Source organism: Heteronotia binoei, chromosome 2 (genome assembly GCF_032191835.1).
Source record: "Heteronotia binoei isolate CCM8104 ecotype False Entrance Well chromosome 2, APGP_CSIRO_Hbin_v1, whole genome shotgun sequence".
Lineage (NCBI taxonomy): Eukaryota > Metazoa > Chordata > Lepidosauria > Squamata > Gekkonidae > Heteronotia > Heteronotia binoei.
In genome coordinates, this window is record NC_083224.1 from 200,158,774 (window position 1) to 200,179,844 (window position 21,071).

General features: G+C 48.6%; 1 protein-coding gene across 1 annotated transcript in view; it reads right to left on the reverse strand.

Annotated features, from left to right (window-relative positions):
- The window catches only part of LOC132567470 (phospholipid-transporting ATPase ABCA1-like), a 202,481-nt gene that overhangs the window by 8,668 nt on the left and 172,742 nt on the right, over positions 1–21,071 (reverse strand). Inside the window, exons 48-54 of the mRNA XM_060233146.1 lie at positions 16,926–17,058; positions 13,977–14,027; positions 11,386–11,492; positions 9,311–9,452; positions 7,991–8,125; positions 7,778–7,881; positions 46–138 (exon numbers count right to left, since the gene is read on the reverse strand). Of these exons, the coding sequence (XP_060089129.1) occupies positions 46–138; positions 7,778–7,881; positions 7,991–8,125; positions 9,311–9,452; positions 11,386–11,492; positions 13,977–14,027; positions 16,926–17,058 (765 nt within the window). The remainder of the gene's footprint in view (positions 1–45; positions 139–7,777; positions 7,882–7,990; positions 8,126–9,310; positions 9,453–11,385; positions 11,493–13,976; positions 14,028–16,925; positions 17,059–21,071) is intronic.

Below are 21,071 nucleotides of genomic sequence, written 5' to 3' on the forward strand. Positions count from 1 at the left end.
GGGGTAAAAAGGAATTCCATAAAAATTAATCCACAGAATAAATACCTGTTCTTCAGGTGCTGCACGCTCCCCAAGCACTGGAAACGGCCACTCACCATGATGGCCATTCTGGTACAGAGCGCCTCGCATTCCTCCATGCTGCCAGGGGAAATGGAAGAGATCCGAAGGGAATTAAAGACAGGCACGGCTCACCTCTTTTCATTCCCCCTCCCCACAATATCTTTCTTTTTTTACTTTGAGCCATCGGCCACGGACCTAATTCCCAGAGGAGAGCCGGGGTGATAAGTAGCATAGACTGAGGGTGCTATTCTTACACAATAAAAATCCAGTTGCAAAATGCATTATTTAGTGTAGTGTAAATGCCCCCTTAGTAAATGGCCTGGAAGGCAACACCCAGAGTCAGTTGCTAGGAAAAGACTAGATAGGGTTGCCAAGTCCAATTCAAGAAATATCTGGGGACATTGGGGATGGAGCCAGGAGACATTGGGGGTGGAGCCAGGAGCAAGGGTGTGACAAGCATCACTGAACTCCAAAGGGTGTTCTGGCCATCACATTTAAAGGGACCGCACACCTTTTCAAAATGCCTTCCTTCCATAGGAAATAATGAAGGATAGGGGCACCTTCTTTGGGGGTTCATAAAATTGGACTCCCTGGTCCAATCTTTTTGAAACTTGGGAGGAATTTTGAGGAGAGACACTGGCTGCTATACGGAAAATTTGGTGCCCCTACCTCAATAAACAGCCCCCCCAGAGCCCCAGATACCCACGGATCAATTCTCCATTATTTCCTATGGGAATAAGTCTCCATAGGGAATAAAAAAGTTCCCAGCAGACATTTCCCTCCCCCCCACCCCAGTCTGGTTTCTGATGACCCTGAAGCGGGGGGAGGGCCTCCAAACCGGGGGATCCCCTACCTCCACCTGGGGATTGGCAACTCTAAGACTAGAGATGAGTCCATGTTAGGGTAGACTAATAGTCAATCTCAATGTTTGAGGAATATACTGCTAGGGTTGCCAAGTCCAATTCAAGAAATATCTGGGGACTTTGGGGGTGGAGCCAGGAGGCTTTGGGGGTGGAGCCAAGATCAAGGCTGTGACAAGCATAATTGAACTCCAAAGGGAGTTCTGGTCATCACATTTAAAGGGACGGCACACCTTTTCAATTCCTTCCTTCCATAGGAAATAATGAAGGATAGAGGCACCTTCTTTTGGGGCTCATAGAATTGGATCCCCTGGTCCAATCTTTTTGAAACTTGGTGGGTATTTTGGGGAGAGGCACTAGATGTTATACTGAAAATTTGGTGCTTCTACCCCCAAAAACAGCCCTCCAGAGCCCCAAATAACCGCGGATCAATTCTCCATGATTTTCTATGGGAATAAATCTCCATAGGGAATAACAGAGTTCCCAGCAGACATGCCATGCCATTACGAGCTTATTTATTTTAAAACCCATTAACATTGTAGTTCTGCTCATATTACAGTGAATACACATACATCCTGCCTGTAAAAAGGTAAAGGTAGTCCCTTGTGCAAGCACCAGTCATTTCCAACTCTGGGGTGACGTTGCTTTCATGACGTTTTCACAGCAGACTTTTTACAGGGTGGTTTGCCATTGCCTTCCCCAGTCATCTACGCTTTGCCCCCCGCAAGCTGGGACTCCTTCTACCGACCTCGTAAGGATGGAAGGCTGAGTCAACCTGGAGCCAGCTACCTGAACCCAGCTTCCGTTGGGATCGAACTCAGGTCACGAGCAGAGCTTTGGACTGCAGTACTGCAGCCTGCCTATACACACACATAGTTGTTTGTAAGAAAGACATGTGTCATGATCATAGGCCCAGTGCGGCCTGTAGGCTCCAGGGAAGCCTGTATTGGGCTGGATCCAGATGGACAGTTTAATCTAAAGGCACATGGTGACTGTTGGGGTGGGGCTTCCCCCCGCTGGCAGCTGGCTGGTGGTGGGGAGGAGCCTGCAAAACTGAGGGATCTCCCGCCTGCCAAGGGTCTTGCCACGATATATTAGAATCCGGGCTTTTTTTTTTTAGCAGAAACGCAGTTCCGGCTGGCTTGGTGCCCGGGGGTGTGGCCTAAAATGCAAATTATCTCCTGCTGGGCTTTTCCTGCAAAAATGCCCTGTGCAAAACAATGGTGATGTCAGGGGGTGTGGCCTGATATGCAAATGAGTTCCTGCTGGGCTTTTCCTACCAAAAAAGCCCTGATTAGAATTATAGCGCTTATATTGTGTATCACTTTCAGGAATGCATCTCTGTAACACTGTGTGATTCACCTCGCTCCGCAGCATTGCTTACCTCAGTAACTGGTTAGGAAGCCTCTTCCACTGGCCAAGATATGGCTCAAGGACAGACTGCTAAGCTCGCTACTGATATGGTGCACCTGCATTCCCAAGACTCCTAAGTAATGCCCACCAAAAGCTCCCACTTTGCCTTCCCGCATTTTGCTTGAAATAGTAACTGTTAAGATACCCTATAAAAGGGAGGACTTTGGGGAGAGCCGTTAATCTTAGCAAAACCCTGTTTTGCCTCTACACCTGTCAGTGAATAAACCTGCCTTTTGGAATGGATTGTGAGATTTCCTGAACAGAAGGGGGGTCTTGACACTGCCTGTCACAACTCGGGGGGGGGGGGGGGTCTTACCAATTGCTGCCACCACTCTGGGTTAAGGGTCTCCCTTGAGAAGGCCCAGAGTACCCTCCCAAGCCCTTCCAGGCCTCCCTTAGCTTAGGCCAAATAATGGGCGTGAGGACCAGGCAGAGTTAACAACAGGGGGGGGGGGAGGTTTATTTAAAAGGTCAATGCAATATAACAAACAAGGTGCATAAAACAGTAAAAGGGTGAAGGGAAAAATAATCAAATGCCCTAACGTGTCTGAACTTCCTGTCCCTAACTGTCTCAGGCAGACCTGCGCCTACTCACCCTACCTCACAGGGTGGGGGTCTCTCCCTGGCAGCAGCTCTCCCTCAGCTCTGCCTCCTAGGAAAAGAACACACCCTGCCTGGGCTTGACCTTTATATATTCTCTTTCCAGGCCTTACTCCTTTCTGGGCCTGTTTCCCTCCAAAACCCTCACTATCCAATCAGAGGAACAGGGGGGATCCTGGGAGATGTAGGCTTTCCCCAGTAACTCCTAAGCAGGCTTCCCTGGGGCCTGCAGGCCTCGCTAGGCCCAGGATCATGACACCGCCTGAACCTGGGGACTGGCAAGCCTAGCAGCAGGAGAGTCCTGCATCCAAAGAGTGTGTGTTAGTTTGGAAGAAGAGAAAGGGATAGGGGTCCCAATCCCCCCGCTTTAGCGGGAGACTTCTGGGTTCCCAGCTTAATCTCCCGGTCTTCAAAAATTGAGAACCGGGGGGGTGGGGGGGTGGAGGGGGAGAGAACATACCTATAGAGCTCCTGAGCAGTTTGTAAAATCCCTGTCCCTTTAAGGCTGGGCAGGAAGGAGGAAACAGGAAGGGCTTCGGAGAACGGCCCCTCCCTTCTTTGCTTTCGTTTTCACAGCAGGCACAGTTCTCCGGAAGAAGACCAAGTAAGTATTTGTGTGTGTGTGTGTGTGTGTGTGAGAGAGGGAGGGGGCAGGGAGGGGGATTCCCTCGTATGGAGGCCCTCCCCCCCTTTAGAAAGCGTGGGGGGGAGGGAAATGTCTACTGGGCACTCTATTATTCCCTATGGAGAATGATTCCCATAGGGAATAATAGGGAATTGATCCGTGGGTATTGGGGGCTCTGGGGGGGCTATTTTTTGAGGTAGAGGCACCAGATTTTTAGTATAGCATCTAGTGCCTCTCCCCAAAATACCCCCCAAGTTTCAAAACGATTGGACCAGAGGGTCCAATTCTATGAGCCCCAAAAGATGGTGCCCCTATCCTTAATTATTTCCTATGGAAGAAAGGCATTTAAAAAGGTGAGCTGTCCCTTTAAATGTGATGGCCAGAACTCCCTTGGAGTTCAATTATGCTTGTCACACCCTTGTTCCTGGCTCCACCCCCAGTGTCTCCTGGCTCCACCCCCAAAGTCTCCTGGCTCCGCCCCCAAAGTCCCCAGATTTTTCTTTAATTGGACTTGGCAACCCTAGAAAGGGAACATGTCGTGTCAGGGCTATTATTTCTTTGTGCCAACTTCTACTGTTTTCATAGTCGCTATTGCACTAAAAGTTTTGTTCTCGAGCACTTATGATAAACCCATTGTTGTTATACTGCCTGGGTCCTCACATCTCTTCAGTCACAGATAAAGGTGTTTTGTTAAGTAAGAAGACAGGGGTGGGCAGGTGCTCTGGACCTTCCCGGATAGACCCTGACCAGAGTAGTGGCAGTAGAGTTGCCAATCCCCAGGTGGGGGCAGGGGATCCCCCGGTTTGGAGGCCCTCCCCCTGCTTCAGGGTAATCAGAAAGTGGGGGAGGGGAGTGAAATGTCTGCTGGGAACTCATGATTCCCTATGGAGACATTCCCATAGAAAAGAATGGAGAATTTATCCACGGGTATCTGGGGCTCTGGGTGGGCCTGTTTTTTGAGGTAGAGGCACCAGATTTTCAGTATAGTATCCAGTGGCTCTCCTCAAAATACTCACTAAGTTTCAAAAAGATTGGACCATGGGGTCCAATTCTATGAGCCCCCAAAGAAGGTGCCCCTATCCTTCATTATTTCCTATGGAAGGAAGGCATTTAAAAAATGTGCGGTCCCTTGAAATGTGATGACCAAAACTCCCTTTTGAGTTCAATTATGCTTGTCACAGCCTTGATCTTGGCTCCACCCCCAATGTCTCCTGGCTCCACCCCCAACGTCCCCAGATATTTCTTGAATTGGACTTGGCAACCCTAATGGCAGTCAGTAGAAGGCCCTGCTATGCCCCTGCTCATGTTACAAATGACACCAGGGAAGAGGATCAGGATTCAGGAACTAGAATTACTTGACGACATCAGATTACTAGATTACATGAGGGATTAGTATTATTAGATGACATTAAGGATCCGCTCAGCTGTACCTGCATTGACTGCAGCCAGAGCATTATTTAGTTCACATATAAAGGACAGGATTAAAGAGCAAGAGTCCAGCAGCACCTTAATGGTTAACAAAATTTGTGGCAAGGGAGGAGCTTTTGTGAATCACTGCTCAGTGAGGGTTCTGATTGGCTCTCCAGATCTTCAAGAAGTTGCTTTGGGAACAGCTGCCACCACAGCACGATCTTCACCATGTGACTGAAGGTATGCAAGAAAATATTTTAACGCAAAACACGATCATTTTAAAAGATATCCTAGAATCAGAGTTGGAAGGGACCTGCGGGGCCACCTTCATAGAGCTGAGGCAATGAATATTTTCTGATTTTATAAGTGGCAGAGAAAGATGAGCTTGGGAGTTTCAAAGATTTACATTCAGCCAATTTGAAAGTTGAAATGGTCATTTCCTAACCATTTGCCCTGAATGTTTTGAATTAACAAAATCTTTTTCAACCTCTTTTTCTCAGGTTCTTGATTCTGCCATTTTAAAGGGTTAAAATAAAGATATTACATCAAACTCCCTTCACCCTGCAGAAAAAACTGAAGGCTGGAAACCTTGCTGGGAGAACTTGGCTGGAGAACTGCCCTTGTCTAATGTTATTTCTCTTTTTTTGTATTTACTTGAGGGAAAAGATGCCTCTGTTACCTGTTAACCTTACAAAACAAGGTTTCTGTATTCAGGTTTTAAAGTTAGATTTCCCTTGGGGGGAGGGGAGGCTCACAGACAAAGCCTGCTCATGTGGGAATGCCATTCTCTGAAGTTCCCCAGAATTATGGCTTTCAAGTTCCCCAAATGGGATGAGCTAAGGACAGAACATTTCTGGGGGAAAGGACTGGGGCTTCCTCATGTGGGAGTGCTTGATCTAGTACTTGCTAAAAGGAATGCCTTATGCCATGAGTGTGGAACTCTGCATAGGCTCAGAGACCATTCTTCCTTCATGATTCTTGGGTAGCAGAACTGAGAAACGGATTGCCTTCTCAATTTCATTTCAAGCGCACAGACTGCCTAAACCTTTGTCCCTCGGATGGTGCCAGAAGAAAAAATGCATCTTCACATGAAAGCCAAGTAGCTTTTTTGTGTAGACCTGTCGCCTAGGTGTCAATTTGGCCATCCATTGATATGTTTAACAGCTCTCACAGCAGGAGTTTTCCTCTCCTTTTGTTACCTGGTAGTCCGATCAGATAACATAGGACGTCACATAGGACCGACCAATGAGGATTGCTGCAGGAAGCGCCACCTGCTGGTGGTAATGAAGAAAAGCTACAGAAAGAATAAAACCCACTAAAAGTCCGCTGGAAAACAGCTCTTGGAAAGTAAGCAGCAACACCGAGGCTAATGCAGCTTCACTCCTGTTCCAGGATTTCAAGTGTAGATCGTACCGAAAAAGCAGGAGCTAGACAGGAGTGAGGCCAGTTTTCAGTGTGGATTGAACCATCTGAGAGGGTAGTATTACTGGCTCTTTTGCCCAGTGCAGAATCGGCCCTAGTCCAACTCCCTGCATGATGCAGGAAATGCACTCCCCCCCCCCCCCGCAACATACACCCAGTGCCCCCGCTCCATGCCCAGAAGATGGCAAAAAAACTCCTCCAGGACCCCTGGCTAAACTGGCCTGGAGAAAAATTGCTTCCTGACCCCAAAGTGTTACATGGAGCTTCTGCTGCAATGTTGAAGAATCCCTGCTAGTAGGGGTGCCAAGTCCAATTTAAGAAATATCTGGGGACTTTGGGGTGGAGCCAGGAGTCTTTGGGGGTGGAGCCAAGTGCAAGGGTGTGACAAGCATAATTGAACTTCAAGGGAGTTCTGGCCATCACATTTAAAGGGACTGCACAAATTTTTAAATGCCTTCCTTCCATAGGAAATAATGAAGGATAGGGGCACCTTCTTTTGGGGCTCATAGAATTGGACCCCCTGGTCCAATCTTTTTGAAACTTGGGAGGTATTTTGGGGAGAGGCACTAGATGCTATACTGAAAATTTGGTGCCTCTATCTCAAAAAACAGGCCCTCCAGAGCCCACAATACCCGCAGATCAATTCCCCATCATTCCCTATGGGAATCGTTCATAGAGGTGCATGATGGCTCTGGGGGCGGGGCTTCCCCCGCCGGCCAGCTGGCTGGGGGAGGGGGGAAGCCTGTAAAACCGGGGGATCCCCCTCTGGGACCTGGGGATTGGGAAGCCTACCTGCTAGAGTTTTGCACCACCTCCCTCCCTGACATTTTGTGGCTGCAGCCACCTCCTGCGGTGCTCAGGGTGAGAAGTCAGAAGCTAGCAGTGACATCCGGAGGCTCATCCCCTGCCACAAATTTTGTTAATCTTTCAGGTGCCCCTGGACCCTTGCTCTTTTCTCCTGCTGCAGACTAACATGGCTACCCTTCTTGATCTCTCTGAAGAAGTGAGCAGTGACTCCCGAAATCTCCTTCCCTGCCACAAAAGTCGTTCGTCTTTTAGGGGCTCCTGGACTCTGGGTCTTTTCTATTGCCACAGACAGGCTCACACTGTTACCCATCTTGATCTATCTGAAAAACTGAACAGTGACTCACGACAACACATCCCCTGACAGAAATTGTTAGTCTTGAAGGTGCTCCTGGATTCTTGCTCTTTCCCACTGAACCAGGAGCATGGTTTGCATCTTGCAGTAGCAAACACACGCAGCAAGCCAGCCATGCCTCTGTGGCAGAGTGCGTTGCTGAACATGAGGCATCTTCGCCAGGCTGCAAAAAGCCTCGGAGAGAGCCACACTCCCTGTCCAGGTGAGCCCATTGGGTTCGGCTCTTACCTGTGCGACGTGAGCACCACACATCTGCCGCCCTTAATCATGCTCAGGATGCAGTTCCACAGGGAACGCTTGGCTCGTGGGTCCATCCCAGTCGTTGGTTCATCCTGCAAGCAAAACCCGCCCCGTGAAAAGAGACGATTCAGTCTATGAGGAGTCTTCTAAGCCAGAGGAAGGCCATTCCCCAAACTCTGCCCTGCAAATGATGTCACTGACCAGGAAGATGGCAGGCGGTGCTCCGATGAGGGCGATGGCTGTGGACAGCTTGCGCTTGTTCCCGCCGCTGTACTGGCCAGCGAGTTTGTCTGCGTGTTGTGTTAGGTCAAGTCTGTGTATTCCCACCTGAACCACCTGGAGCGGGGGGAACGAGGAAAACGGCACGGTCATGAGGACGCGCCAGAAGCAGGACCAGGGTGAATAAAATGGCTGCCCCCAGCAACTACTTCAGAACATGGAGGCTTCATTAAGCCAGGATGGCTAACAGCCACCCACGGAGGAGCCATCTGCCATGAATGCAGCTTTTGCAAATGCTCCTCTTGACAGGCCACTGGACTATAACTTCAGCCAAATTTTCGGAAAATATGTCATAACTGGGTAAGGAGGGTGAGGTTCCTCTTGTACATGTCAGGAGGACTCTAACTCGAAAACTGCTGTTTCACAACATCCTTGTGGGTTTGGAGCGGGTGGCTGGCCTGAGGTCACCAGATGCACTTCACGGTAGTGGAGGGATTTGAATTTGCACCCACCAGTTCCTAGTCTAACTGCTACACTACATGACCAATTACTACATTGACTCAAAAGGAAGACAACGCTGAACGCAAGATGTTGTGCTGCACCTAAGAATGTGATGCACAAAACGGGTTTTATTCTGTATATCCTTCTAGCATGCAAAAGTAAGAGTCTGTCCCTTGATAGCACACTAACTATACCTCCTTTGGGGTGAATAAAATAACTTTAAAAAAAAACCATTCAGGGAGAAATGATTGCAGCAACAGAGATCCATGTACAAAACCCACCCAAATTAAAACATCCCATAAAACCAGCCATCCAAAAAGTGCCAAGAGCAGAATTGAAACTGCCCATGGTAAGAAAATAATGAACATATGAAGCTGCCTTCTACTGAATCAGACCCTTGGTCCATCAAAGTCAGTATTGTCTTCTCAGACTGGCAGCGGCTCTCCAGGGTCTCCAGCTGAGGTTTTTCACACCTATTTGCCTGGACCCTTTTTTGGAGATGCCAGGGATTGAACCTGGGACCTTCTGCTTACCAAGCAGATGCTTTACCACTGAGCTACCATCCCTGCCCAAATCTCAGCTGAAGTCGAAAAGACTGGAAGTGTAGGATGAACTTCCCGTGGCAAAGAGTTCCACAATCTGAAGCAAGTCACCACTGAAAACGACCTGCTTGACATACCTCAGCTCTTTCACCTGGTCACTAAATAGAGGACCCTGGCCCACCCTTCGGATGTGCAGAGTGCCTTCTGGTCCTCACTGCAACTGGACTTTGGTGCCCCACATAGAAAACCATGCTCTTACCTTGGGGATTGCTCTCTCTGGGATCCCACGTAGGCGGCAGTAAAACTCGAGGTGCTCACGACCCGTGAGGAAGTCGCTGATGGCATCAAACTGGGGACAGTAGCCCAGGTTTTCGTGGACAGACTGCAGATGGGTCAGCACGCTGTGCAGTGGGAGGGGAGGGGCAGAGAGAAGTCAGACAGGGCAGGAGAGTTCTTGAACAAACCAGGAAGAGAGCAGGGGTCCCCAACCGGGCACCTGCCAACCTCTTTCCTGAAGCCAGGGCTTTTGTAGAAAAAGCCCAGCAAAAGTATTTGACCTATGAACATATGAAGCTGCCTTATACTGAATCAGACACTTGGTCCATCAAAGTCAGTATTGTCTTCTCAGACTGGCAGCGGCTCTCCAGGGTCTCAAGCTGAGGTTTTTCACACCTATTTGCCTGGACCCTTTTTTGGAGATGCCAGGGATTGAACCTGGGACCTTCTGCTTCCCAAGCAGATGCTTGGGCCACACCCCCTGGTGCAAAGCCAGCCGGGACTGCGTTCCTGTGCATTCCTGCTCCCACCCCCACCCCCCACCCCAAAAAAAGAAAAAGCCCTGCCTGGTGCCCACCAAAATTTTGTAGAAAGTGGGTGGGGAGAGATGGGGCTTTTGCCCAGAGGAGCATGGTGAGCTGCTGTGGTGGCAACTGTTTCCAAAGCAACTTCTTGAAGATCTGGAGAGCCACCACAGCACGAGGATCTTCACCATGTGCCTGAAGATAAGCCACATGTATATGCAGGGCTCGTTTTGTAGAAAAACAGGTGGCGGAGCTCATTAGCATAACTCATTAGCTTATGCTGCAACCCCCCCCCCTTCAGCCAAAAGCAACCCGATGTAAGAAAGGAGTGCCCCAGGCGAGCGAGGCCTGCTTGGGCTGGCTAGAGATCCAGCCGTCCAAGCAGGCCTTGCTCGCCCAGGGCTCTCTTGGGTGGTCCCCCTCAGTCAAAAAGCCAGCAAGTCACCCACTGCCCAAAATCACATAAGAAGTGGAGAAAGGGTGGCACGGGCTTCTTCAGGGGTTAATGAGGGCTGCTGGGAGCATGGCAAAGCCCCTGGTGGCTGGCTGGCTGCCCGCTCTCCTAATCCAGGGATTGTTATGCAGCTGCACCTCCTATTCAATGGACAAGGCGGGTGGGGAGGAAGAGAGGGAACCATCAGAAAGGTTCAGGAGCTGTGCTCCTATGAGCTCCTGATGAATCCGAGGCCTGCATGTATGCAAGAAAATATTTTAATACAAAACATGTTCATTTTTAAAGATACCCTAGAAGCTGCCTTCTGCTGATCCCAGCCCTTGGTCCATCCAAGCCAGTTTTGTCTACTCAGAGCAGTGGCAGCTCTCTGGGGTCTCAGGTAAAGATCTTTCACATCTCTTACTACCTGGTCCTTTTAATTGGAGATGCGGGGGACTGAACTGGGGACCTTCTGCATGCCAAGCAGGTCCTCTACCACTCAGCCACAGCCCCTCCCACTGAGCCACAGCTCATAAGCCAGCTGGGCTTACTCCCGGTTCCTACATGCAGGAGAACAGGATGGTCATGAGCTGAGGCTGCAAGAGGCAGTGCCTTGAATCCTGCTTTGAATGACTCTTTGCTCCTTGCAAAAGAAAAGCACACCAAGGGGGAAAGATCTCCCTTCTCCTTCGCTTGTGGTGCTGGATTTCTTTTTGCAGGGGAAAGGAAAGGTCCCCTGTGCAAGCACCAGTCGTTTCCGACTCTGGGGTGACATGGCTTACACAACGTTTTCACGGCAGACTTTTTACGGGGTGGTTTGCTATTGCCTTCCCCAGTCATCTACACTCCCCCGCCCCCCAGCAAGCTGGGGACTCCTTTTACCCACCTCGGAGGGATGGAAGGCTGAGTCAACCTCGAGCCGGCTACCTGAAAGCCCAACTTCCGCCAGGGATCGAACTCAGGTTGTGAGCAGAGCTTAGGACTGCAGTACTGCAGCTTTAACACTCTGTGCCACGGGGCTCTTTGTTTTGCAGGGAGGGTGGTTTAAAAAAAAAATTAAAAAGGCAACCATTCTATACACATGCCAGAAAATCCACTTACCTATACCCTTTCAGAAATGCATTTCCCATGGTCACCCCTATGTCCCCGGTCAGCATTTTGAAAATTGTTGTCTTCCCGGCACCATTCACACCCAGAAGGCCAAAGCACTACAGAGAGGGAATCAAAGAGCTACAAGTTTGAAAGCAAACTGCACACACACACACCCCGACCCCCGACATGCACACCACCATCCCATTGGGTTTCTCGGGGAGTGACAAGACGGACCAGATGAGACCCCCGCCTCTTGTTCCGCTCACGCAGAGGGGCCACGGAGAGCTTTGTGGCACCTTCATTTCATTTTATTTAGTTTATATCCCGCCTTTCCCACCAAAGCGGCTCAGGGCAGCTCACAACACAAAAGTTCTAACGTAGGATTAAGTTTTAAAATACATCAATTTACAACATTTAAACAATAAACCAGTAAAACCAGTAAAACAAAGCCATTTACCAAAGTACCATACTACAGCCTTCTTTTCGAAATTTTCAAGTACCGATCAGTTGTATATCAACCGGAAGAGGACTGTCTTACAGGCCCTGCGGAACTGCCCAAGGTCCCGCAGGGCCCTCACCTCTTCCGGTAGGGGCAAGGGGCTGTGATCGAAAAGGCCCTGTCTCTGGTCGACTTAAGTTGGGTCTCCTTTGGCTCGGGGATTGCAAGCAGGTTTTGAGAACTTGATCTCAGCACTCTCTGGGGAACATGTGGGGAGAGACGGTCCCTAAGGTAGACAGTGTCTTGTGGCAGAAAGTTCTGCAGGCCACAGCTCATTTTGTCAGATGCACCTGTAATTATTTGAATTTATATGTGCGTGTTCCTTTAATTGTTGGTAAGGTGCAGTAGAGAAGGGTGTGAAAAGGGGGGAAGGAGTGAGTGAGGTGACTGCTTGGTGACTGAGAGGGCATGGGCAGAGCTAAGAAGTATGTGTGTGAGGAGAGAGAGAGAGAGGAAGAGAGGTCAGCAGCCTGCAGAGTCTGAGAAGCAGTCCTCTGATTCAGAATCCCATATAGTGCTATGAAAGGCATTCAGGTGCCACTTCCTGCGGCAGTGAATTCCATGTGTACATGACTCTACATCACATCACACACACTAAACCAGGGGTGGGGGACGTCAGGCCCAAGATCACTTGGTTTGCGGCCCTCGAGATCACTCGGGGAGCCTAAGTGGTGGGCATCGTGAAGGACTGCTGCTGGGGTATGTGGGTGTCTTTAAAGGTCTGCTGGGAGCAGCTGCAGTTTCCACATGAAGGGAGGGAGGGTGGGAGCCAGCTTCCACCAGTTCAATTGGCACTTGGTTATCCCAGATGGTGTGGCCTAATATGCTAATATTAGGGGATGTGGTCTAATATGCTAATGAGTTCCTGCTAGGCTTTTTCTACCAAAAAAAAAGCCTTGGATCTAGGCATTTTCCTAGGGCAGCAGGCCAGGGGGGTGACTTCAGATAGAAAAACAATTATTTGCATTAATTTTGCCAGTCTGAATCGTTCTCCCTCGGTGGAGCACTGTTTTTTAAGTTGATAATTTTGTATGGGCCATAAATGATATTATAAATATCCAAATGGCCCTTGGCAGAAGAAAGGTTCCCCACCCCTGCACTAAACAATGCACTTTCCAAGCGGATTTTGCCAGTTCACACAGTAAAAGCCAGTTGGAAAGTGGATTGAAAGTGCATTATTTAGGGTGTGTGATCACAGCCTTGGGGTGAAGAAGGACTTCCTTTGGGTCTATCAACATCATTATTGGCAGTAGCTAAACAAAGCCTCCATGTTTGGAAGCAGTCACCCTCTGAGTATGGGAGTCAAACTACAGGGGAAAGACTTCTGGCCTAGCATGTGTGTTTCCGGGCTTTCCACTTGTTGAAAAGAGATAGACCCTCCTTGGTTTGATCCAGCAGGGCTCTTTTGCTGCAAGGCAGGTAGCTAGGCTTCCCAACCCTCCCGCCCTGGCGGGGGACCCCAGGATTTCCACCCTCTTCCCCTGCTCCCCCCAAAAACGGAAGTGGGGGGAGGGGGGGAAATGGCGCCGGGGAGCATGGTGAGCCGCCCCATCCCGGAGCGGGCGAGGCCGCCGCGCCGCTGCCGCCCCCTCCCCACCCACCGCAGCTGCTCCTCCGAGATGGGCCCAGGCTGAGCCCATCTCGGAGGAGCAGCCAAGAGGCGGCAGCAGCGCAGGCAAAACCAGAGAAGGGAAGGGCGGAGGCAGGCCAGGAGCATGGCGAGCCGCGAATCCGGGCCCTTCTAGGACCCAGACTCGCGGCTCGCCACGCCCCTGGCCCGCCTCCACCCCCCCTCTGATTCCACCCCAGAGGCGGAGCGGGCGAGGCCACTGCGCCGCTGCTGCCCCGCCCCCCCCCCCCCACCGCAGCTGCTCCTCCGAGATGGGCTCAGCCTGAGCCCATCTCGGAGGAGCAGCCACGGCAAGCAGAGAAGAGGCGGCAGCCGCGCAGCAGTGTCGTCCGCTCCGAGACGGGGCGGCTCACCACACTCCCCGGCGCCATTTCCCCTCCCCCCAGCTCCACCCCCAAAGTCTCCTGGCTCCACCCCCAAAGTCCCCAGATATTTCTGGGATTGGACTTGGCAACCCTACAGGTAGCTTACCTCTCCTGGAGGGATCCCCACACATACGCGATCCACGGCTGGTACATTATTCTTAAAAATCTGGAGACAAGATAACCCAGCTGATCAACTGGAAACCAACACACACATCCTTTGCTCCATTCCTTTTGGGAGCACTCGAAGGCATAAGCTGCTTCCTGCTGAACCAGACCCTTGGTCCCCTCAGGCTAGTATTGCCAACTCAGACCGGCAGCTGCTCCGCAGGATCTCAGGGCTTCCACAGCACCCCCTACCCAGTCCTTCTGAGGAGGCCAGGGACAGAACCGGGCACCTTCTGCATATCAAGCGGATGTTTTACCACTGAGCTGCAGCCACTCCCCAATTTAAAGCCCTGGATTAAAGCCTGCCAAGTAGAACACTGAAGAAAAAACAAACCCAAGCAGGGCACACAGCCTATAGTGCTGCACTTATATACCACTCATATGTCAATCTTGCAAATGATTACATATTTTAATCCATTGTGCTGCCTCAATAGAAGTATTTGAAACGGTGCATAGAAAGCACTCGATTCACAACATACAGATTCTTAAGGACACATACAAATTATTGCACATTTCATAATGGCTTCATAGAGCTTCCAAAGCTGACATCTTTAGTCCAAAAGAATCAGTAGAAAAGTCCCTCGTGTGGAAGTCTTGAGCAACAGGACACCAGTAAGACCCCGTTTCCCGGAATCACTTCCTCGGGCGCATGTGCGCTCCAAAATTATATGCTTGACGGGGCAAAAATACTTTTATGACACTTTCATGAGCTCAGCACGGACTGCTGGCATCTCATGAGAGCGTCATAAAAGTATTTTTGCCCCGTCAAGCATATAATTTTGGAGCACACATGCGCCTGAGGAAGCGATTCCGGGAAACGGGGTCTTACTGGTGTCCTGTTGGCAAGACCTCCACACAAGGGACTTTTCTACTGATTCTTTTGGACTAAAGATTTGGAAGCTCTATGAAGCCATTATGAAACGTGCAATAATTTGCACGTGTCCTTGTGAATCGAGTGCTTTCTATGCACCGTTTCAAATACTTCTACTGAGGCAGCACGGTGGATTAAAATATTTAATCATTTGCAAGACTGACATATGAGTGGAATATAAGTACATTGCAGCACTACAGGCTGTGTGCCCTGTTCGGGTTTGTTTTTTCTTCGGTGTTCGTTACATAGCCTTCTCCCGTGGTTTTGCGCCAAGCAGAACAGACAAGCGAGACTGCTGCGGCAAGTGGTGATTGATGCCAGCCTTCTTGCATGACTCAAAGTGATTGAATGTTTTGGAAAATGAGTCCTAGGAGCAGGCACGCCTGAGGAAGCCTCTGGGAAACGGCTAGCATGCCGTCGCATAACAGCGTATTGTGTGCAGGGACCAACAAGGAATCGGGACCAACAGGACATCCTTTTGCTCAACAATAGCACGGCACAAGGAACGAGAGTTCCCTTTAAATGGACTGATTTCTTGTGTGCGCTTTAGCAGGTGCTTCATTGTTGAGGCTACACTGTGCTTGCTCTCACCTGGAGACGGGATTTGTTCCCTCGCACTGTTTGAGTGATTTTTACTACATTCATCTTTATTCCTCCTTAATACAATTTATTATACAGCTCGTGTTAACTGCGAGCATTGTGCTTCTTTTTCTTGACACCACTGAGACTGGCGTGTCCGTAGTGTCAGACACTGGAAAGTTACTATGATATAATATGATGCTTGGTTTAAACTGTGATGAATTGGTTAGCTTAACTGACTCCATTTTCTAGCATATGTTATTAACCTCAAGGAGAAGCCTTGCATATCAAAGTAGAAGTATAGTGGCTACTAACACTGGTGTGAATTCCTGTCCCTGCTACTAACAAAGGCAACATCCCTTTGAAGATAAGAAGCCTCCGGGAAGGCCACTTTGGCCATCCCTGTGAGAATGGGAACCACAAAGAGATAAGAGAAAGCAACCGTGTGAAATGTATCACTTCATAGTGGGAATGTAGATTTGCTTTGAACCCTTTGATGTACAAGTGTTTAAAATATCTATGCACCTAGGGAAAAGTATCCGTTCCAATCTTGCTGCGCTCAGAGACTATGGATTATCAAATAAAGCTTTAACATTGTAACAAATGAAGTCTGATTAATTTGAAGCTCCATCGTCCGACACGTAGTCTTCGCCCTGAGCTCAACACTGCAGCGCACGCCAAGAGCTGCAGTGTCAGAGGGGTGAGACGTTGGAACAGGACTGCAGACATCTGGGCTCCAACCCCAGCTGGGCCATTAAACTTTCATCTCACCAGCCTCACAGAATGGCTGTGAGGATAAAATGGGGGAGGGCCAAAACAGGTGCATCATACAGTGTGTATGTGGAGAAGGAGAAGTAAAAGCATGACAGATCTTTTAAGCTGGGGGGGTGGGGTGGTAAAATAATTTATGCTGACCCCTGCTTTCTGGAACCCTAAACAGCGCCTGCCTTGACCTGGATAGCCGAAGCCAGCCTGATCTCATGAGATCTCAGAGGCTAAGCAGGGTCGGCCCTGGCCAGTGTGTGAAAAGGGGACCGCCAGGGAAGTCCAGGGTCGCTACGCAGAGGCAACATCACCTCTGACTCTTGCCTTGACCTGGATAGCCGAGGTCAGCCTGATCTCGTGAGATCTCAGAGGCTGAGCCCTGGTTAGTCCTGGGGTGGGAGAACACCGAGGAAATCCAGGGTTGCTACGCAGAGGCAGGTAATGGCAAACCACCTCTTGTCGTCTCTTGCCTTGAAAACCCTGCGGGGGTCTCCATAAGCCAGTTGCGAATTGATGGCACTTCACGCATGCCGGCAGCTCCTCCACACACCCAGCTCTGCCCAGCACTAAAACTAACTTGCCCTGGCTCTCTGTTCACTGGACAACCTTAGCTTTATACACTGACCAGGTAGTTAAAGAAACAAAACTCAGATGGGTCACTGCCAAGACCACCACCAGTGGCGTCACCTTTGTCAGGTTCTGCAGCACCACAGTGTCGTCCTGGTGCCTGCCACTCAGAATCCTCTTCCGTTCTTTGGCCACGTCCTCGTCCTCCTCACCCAGTGGAAACTGCCTGATAGGTGAAGGGCTTGGGAGAGAAGAGAACAGGTCAGTGGGCAGTGGCCAACACGGTCTGCTCTCTGCCGACATCCATGTTTGCACAGGCAGCTGCCAAAGGATCTGAGTTCGCTAATCCCATCTCTACCTCTCCTCAAAAAAGATCCAGGCGGGCAGCCGTGTTGGTCTGAAGCAGTAGAACAAAGCAAGGGTCAAGACCAACCAAGTTTTATTCAGAAGATAAGCTTTCGTGTGCTGGAAGCACACTTCATCAGACAATAGTATGAAATAGCAAGCAGTCCTAAATATAGAGAAAGTGGGCAGTGAGTCAGTATGCAGAGTCATGGAAAAGTTTTTAGCAGATTAAAAGAATCACTAGTTAGTACATGAACATCAATTTCATCAATTGGAGGGACAGTGGATCAGTGGTAGAGCATCTGCTTGGGAAGCAGAAGGTCCCAGGTTCAATCCCTGGCATCTCCAAAAAAGGGTCCAGGCAAATAGGTGTGAAAACCTCAGCTTGAGACCCTGGAGAGCCACTGCCAGTCTGAGAAGACAATACTGACTTTGATGGACCAAAGGTCTGATTCAGTATAAGGCAGCTTCATATGTTCATATGTAATCCCTTCATTGTTGTTTCAGCCCAGTCAACACTAACTAACAAACACCAGACCCCAACTTGTGGTTCTTCTAATCTGCTAAAAAAACATTTCCATGAATCTGCATACTAGCTCACTGCCCATTTTCTCTAAATTTATGACTGCTTACCATTCCATACTATTGTCTGATGAAGTGTGCTTCTATCACACAAAAGCTTCTGAATAAAACTTTGCTGGTTTTAAAGGTGCAACTTGACTCTTGCTTTCTCAATAATAATAATAATAATAATAATAATAATAAACTTTTATTTATACCCCGCCCTCCCCGCCTAGGCAGGCTCAGGGCGGCTAACAGGACATGGTAGAAACCATGATACAAATAAACAATAGATAATACAGTTAATAATTTAAAGAATAAAACCAATAAAACAGTAAGACATTAAAATACAGTCGAATGGCATATAAGATGGCTTGGTATTATTGATCTTATCAAGAGTTCTGTCTTAAAAAGCTAGCCGGAAGAGGGCAGTTTTGCAGGCCCTACGGAACTGGTTAAGATCCCGTAGGGCCCGCACCTCTTCTGGCAATTGGTTCCACCATTGGGGGGCCTTTGTAGAGAACACCTGTTCTCTGGTAGCTTTTAATTTAGTTTCTTTGGCCAAAAAAGAAAGGAGAGGGGGAACCTAGAGCTTTAATTTCCTTTCCATGCATTACAAGAAAAAAAAATTCCACATGGACTCCTCCTGAGGGTTGCAATGCCACACTGGATCACCACATTGAGTGCTTTCGCCAGAGAGTTCAAACTGATGTGATCAACAAACAACACCACACACCGCAGAATCTCAGCCATGCTGAAAGGAAGGCCATAGACAGTCTCAGGACCAAGATGGATATCACAATCAAAGAGGCAGGCAAAGGCGGAGCTGTTGTCACCATGAACACATCAGACTACATCAAGGAGGCCCAAAGACAACTCTCAAATACTTCATTTTGCAAACCACTGGACTCGGACCCCACACAGGAACACAAAAAAGGATTGAACAAGATTACAAAGGAATTACCGCTGAGCATTCAGGAACAGATCCTGTCAGACACATCACAGGAACCTCGACCAGGTACGTTTTATCTTCTACCCAAAGTACACAAACCAGGTAACCCGGGACATCCCATTGTGTCAGGGATAGGCACTACCACTGAGGGGGTATCTGGATATATGGACTCTATTCTAAGACCCTATGCCCCCATTGCCCCCAGTTATGTTCGTGACACTACAGATTTTCTGAGGAAAATACAATCTTTGAACAACCTTCCAGAGAACACTATCTTAGCCACCATGGATGTGGAATCTTTGTATACCAACATCCCACACCGAGATGGATTACAAGCTGTAAGTAATATAATCTCTGATAAAAACACAGCTGACTTTGCTACCAAACTGTGCCATTTTGTTCTCACCCATAACTACTTCAGGTCTGGCAATGAACTTTTCCTACAGATCAATGGGCACCCGCATGGCCCCACAATATGCTAACATCTTTATGGCTGACTTGGAACAGCGCTTCCTAGACTCCCACCCACTCATACCTACCTTATACCTTCGTTACATTGGCGTCATCTTTATGGTCTGGACACATGGTAAAGAAGCCCTGTGTTAAGCATGCTATTTCTAAGTGTTGGTTTAGCCACTCTTTTCTTCTCTTTCTGCTCCCCCCCTCACTTCTGTCTTTTCTGACAATGCATAATAAATCTCTCTCCTTTCAGGATGCGTAGGGTAACCTTGTGTTAGCAATGTAAAATGCCTCTCCCCCAGATTCTCACAGCCGTGTCTTATCAATGTGTGAGAAACGGAGATGTTAACATTCCTTAGTCATAAAGAGATACTAACAAGTAGCCTTTGAACCTTTAACACAATTTACATCTTTATGTTATTCTTTTGAAGTTATCTGTAACCCTACCTTTTGAAGTAGTCTATAAGATTCTATGCAACTCTGTATTCAGTATTACTTCCAGTGTGTCAGTCCTCGGAGCAAGTCATTGAGTTTCAATAAAACAAGTCTTTGATTAAAAACAAAAGCTTGATTATTTCGAAATATCGATCCTCGACACCCGGGACACATTCCATCAGGCTTTCAATGACTTTCACCCTTCCATCAACCTGACAATGAACCAGTCTATGCAAGAAATACATTTTCTGGACACCACTGTCAAACTAAATAATGGACGCATTGACACCACTTTATACCGGAAACCTAGTGACCGACAAACGTACCTGCATGTCTCCAGCAACCGCCCCAAACGATCCATTGTATACAGCCAGGCTCTACACTACAGCCGCATTTGCTCCAATCCTGCTGACAGAGATTCTCCCCTGAGGGATCTACAACAAACCTTTTGGGAACTAAAGTACCCACCTGATGAAGTCAGGACATAGATCAACAAAGCCAGATTGATACCCAGAGAAAACCTGTTGCAAGACAGACCCAAAAGAGAAAATAACAGAATACCACTAATGGTCATGCACAACTCTCAAAACAGTTCAACGTATCATCAACAACTTACAACCTCTTTTGGACAGTGACAGATCTCTTTCAAAAGCACTGGGGGGGGGGGGTAAACCTTTTCTTGCACACAGACAGCCCCCCAACCTCAAACAATTCCTCATCCACAACAATATAGCATCTCATCTGCGCAAGGACACTGTACCAAAGCTTGCAATAAACCCAAGTGCCAACTTTGCTGCCACATACACCCAGACAACACAATCACTGGGCCTCACAGCCTTAACTACAGCATCTCAGGCTCATTCACTTGTTCATCTTCCAACAATATATATGCCATTAAATGCCAACAATGCCCTTCATAGGGCAAACAGGACAAACCCTACATCAAAAGATAAATGGACACAAATCTGACATAAGGAATCACAGAACTGAGAAATCTGTGGGAGAACACTTTAAACTTCCAAAGCATTCAATGGGTGACCATAAATTATTATGAAACTTGGAACAAACACCTCCCCAGGACTGAACAGGGATATTGGCTGTATATCTTATTACATATGCTTTACCCATTTCCACTATACTAAGAACATAAGTGTCAGAACTTGTAACTTTCTCTCTCTATCTGCCTTGACCAAACTGACTCCATGCTGTAACCTAACACTAACATAGAATCCTTGGCCTAAGCAATTAACCCTGTGCCCCAGAGCTATTCCAAATATTTAGGGCTCTGCCGAGGACGACAGATAGTCTCTGCTCAACATCCCCAGGTGCCCTTTTGAAGACAGGCCGTTTGGCCTTCACCACAGGGAAGCATCCTCCCTTCTGATAACGAAGGCTGGGAAAAGAGACACTTGTCTGTAACCGTGTGAATGATAGCTTTATTGTGCTTTGCTGTGGGCATAAAATGTAACCAACTGCCAGTATTCAGCATTACTGTTATCTTG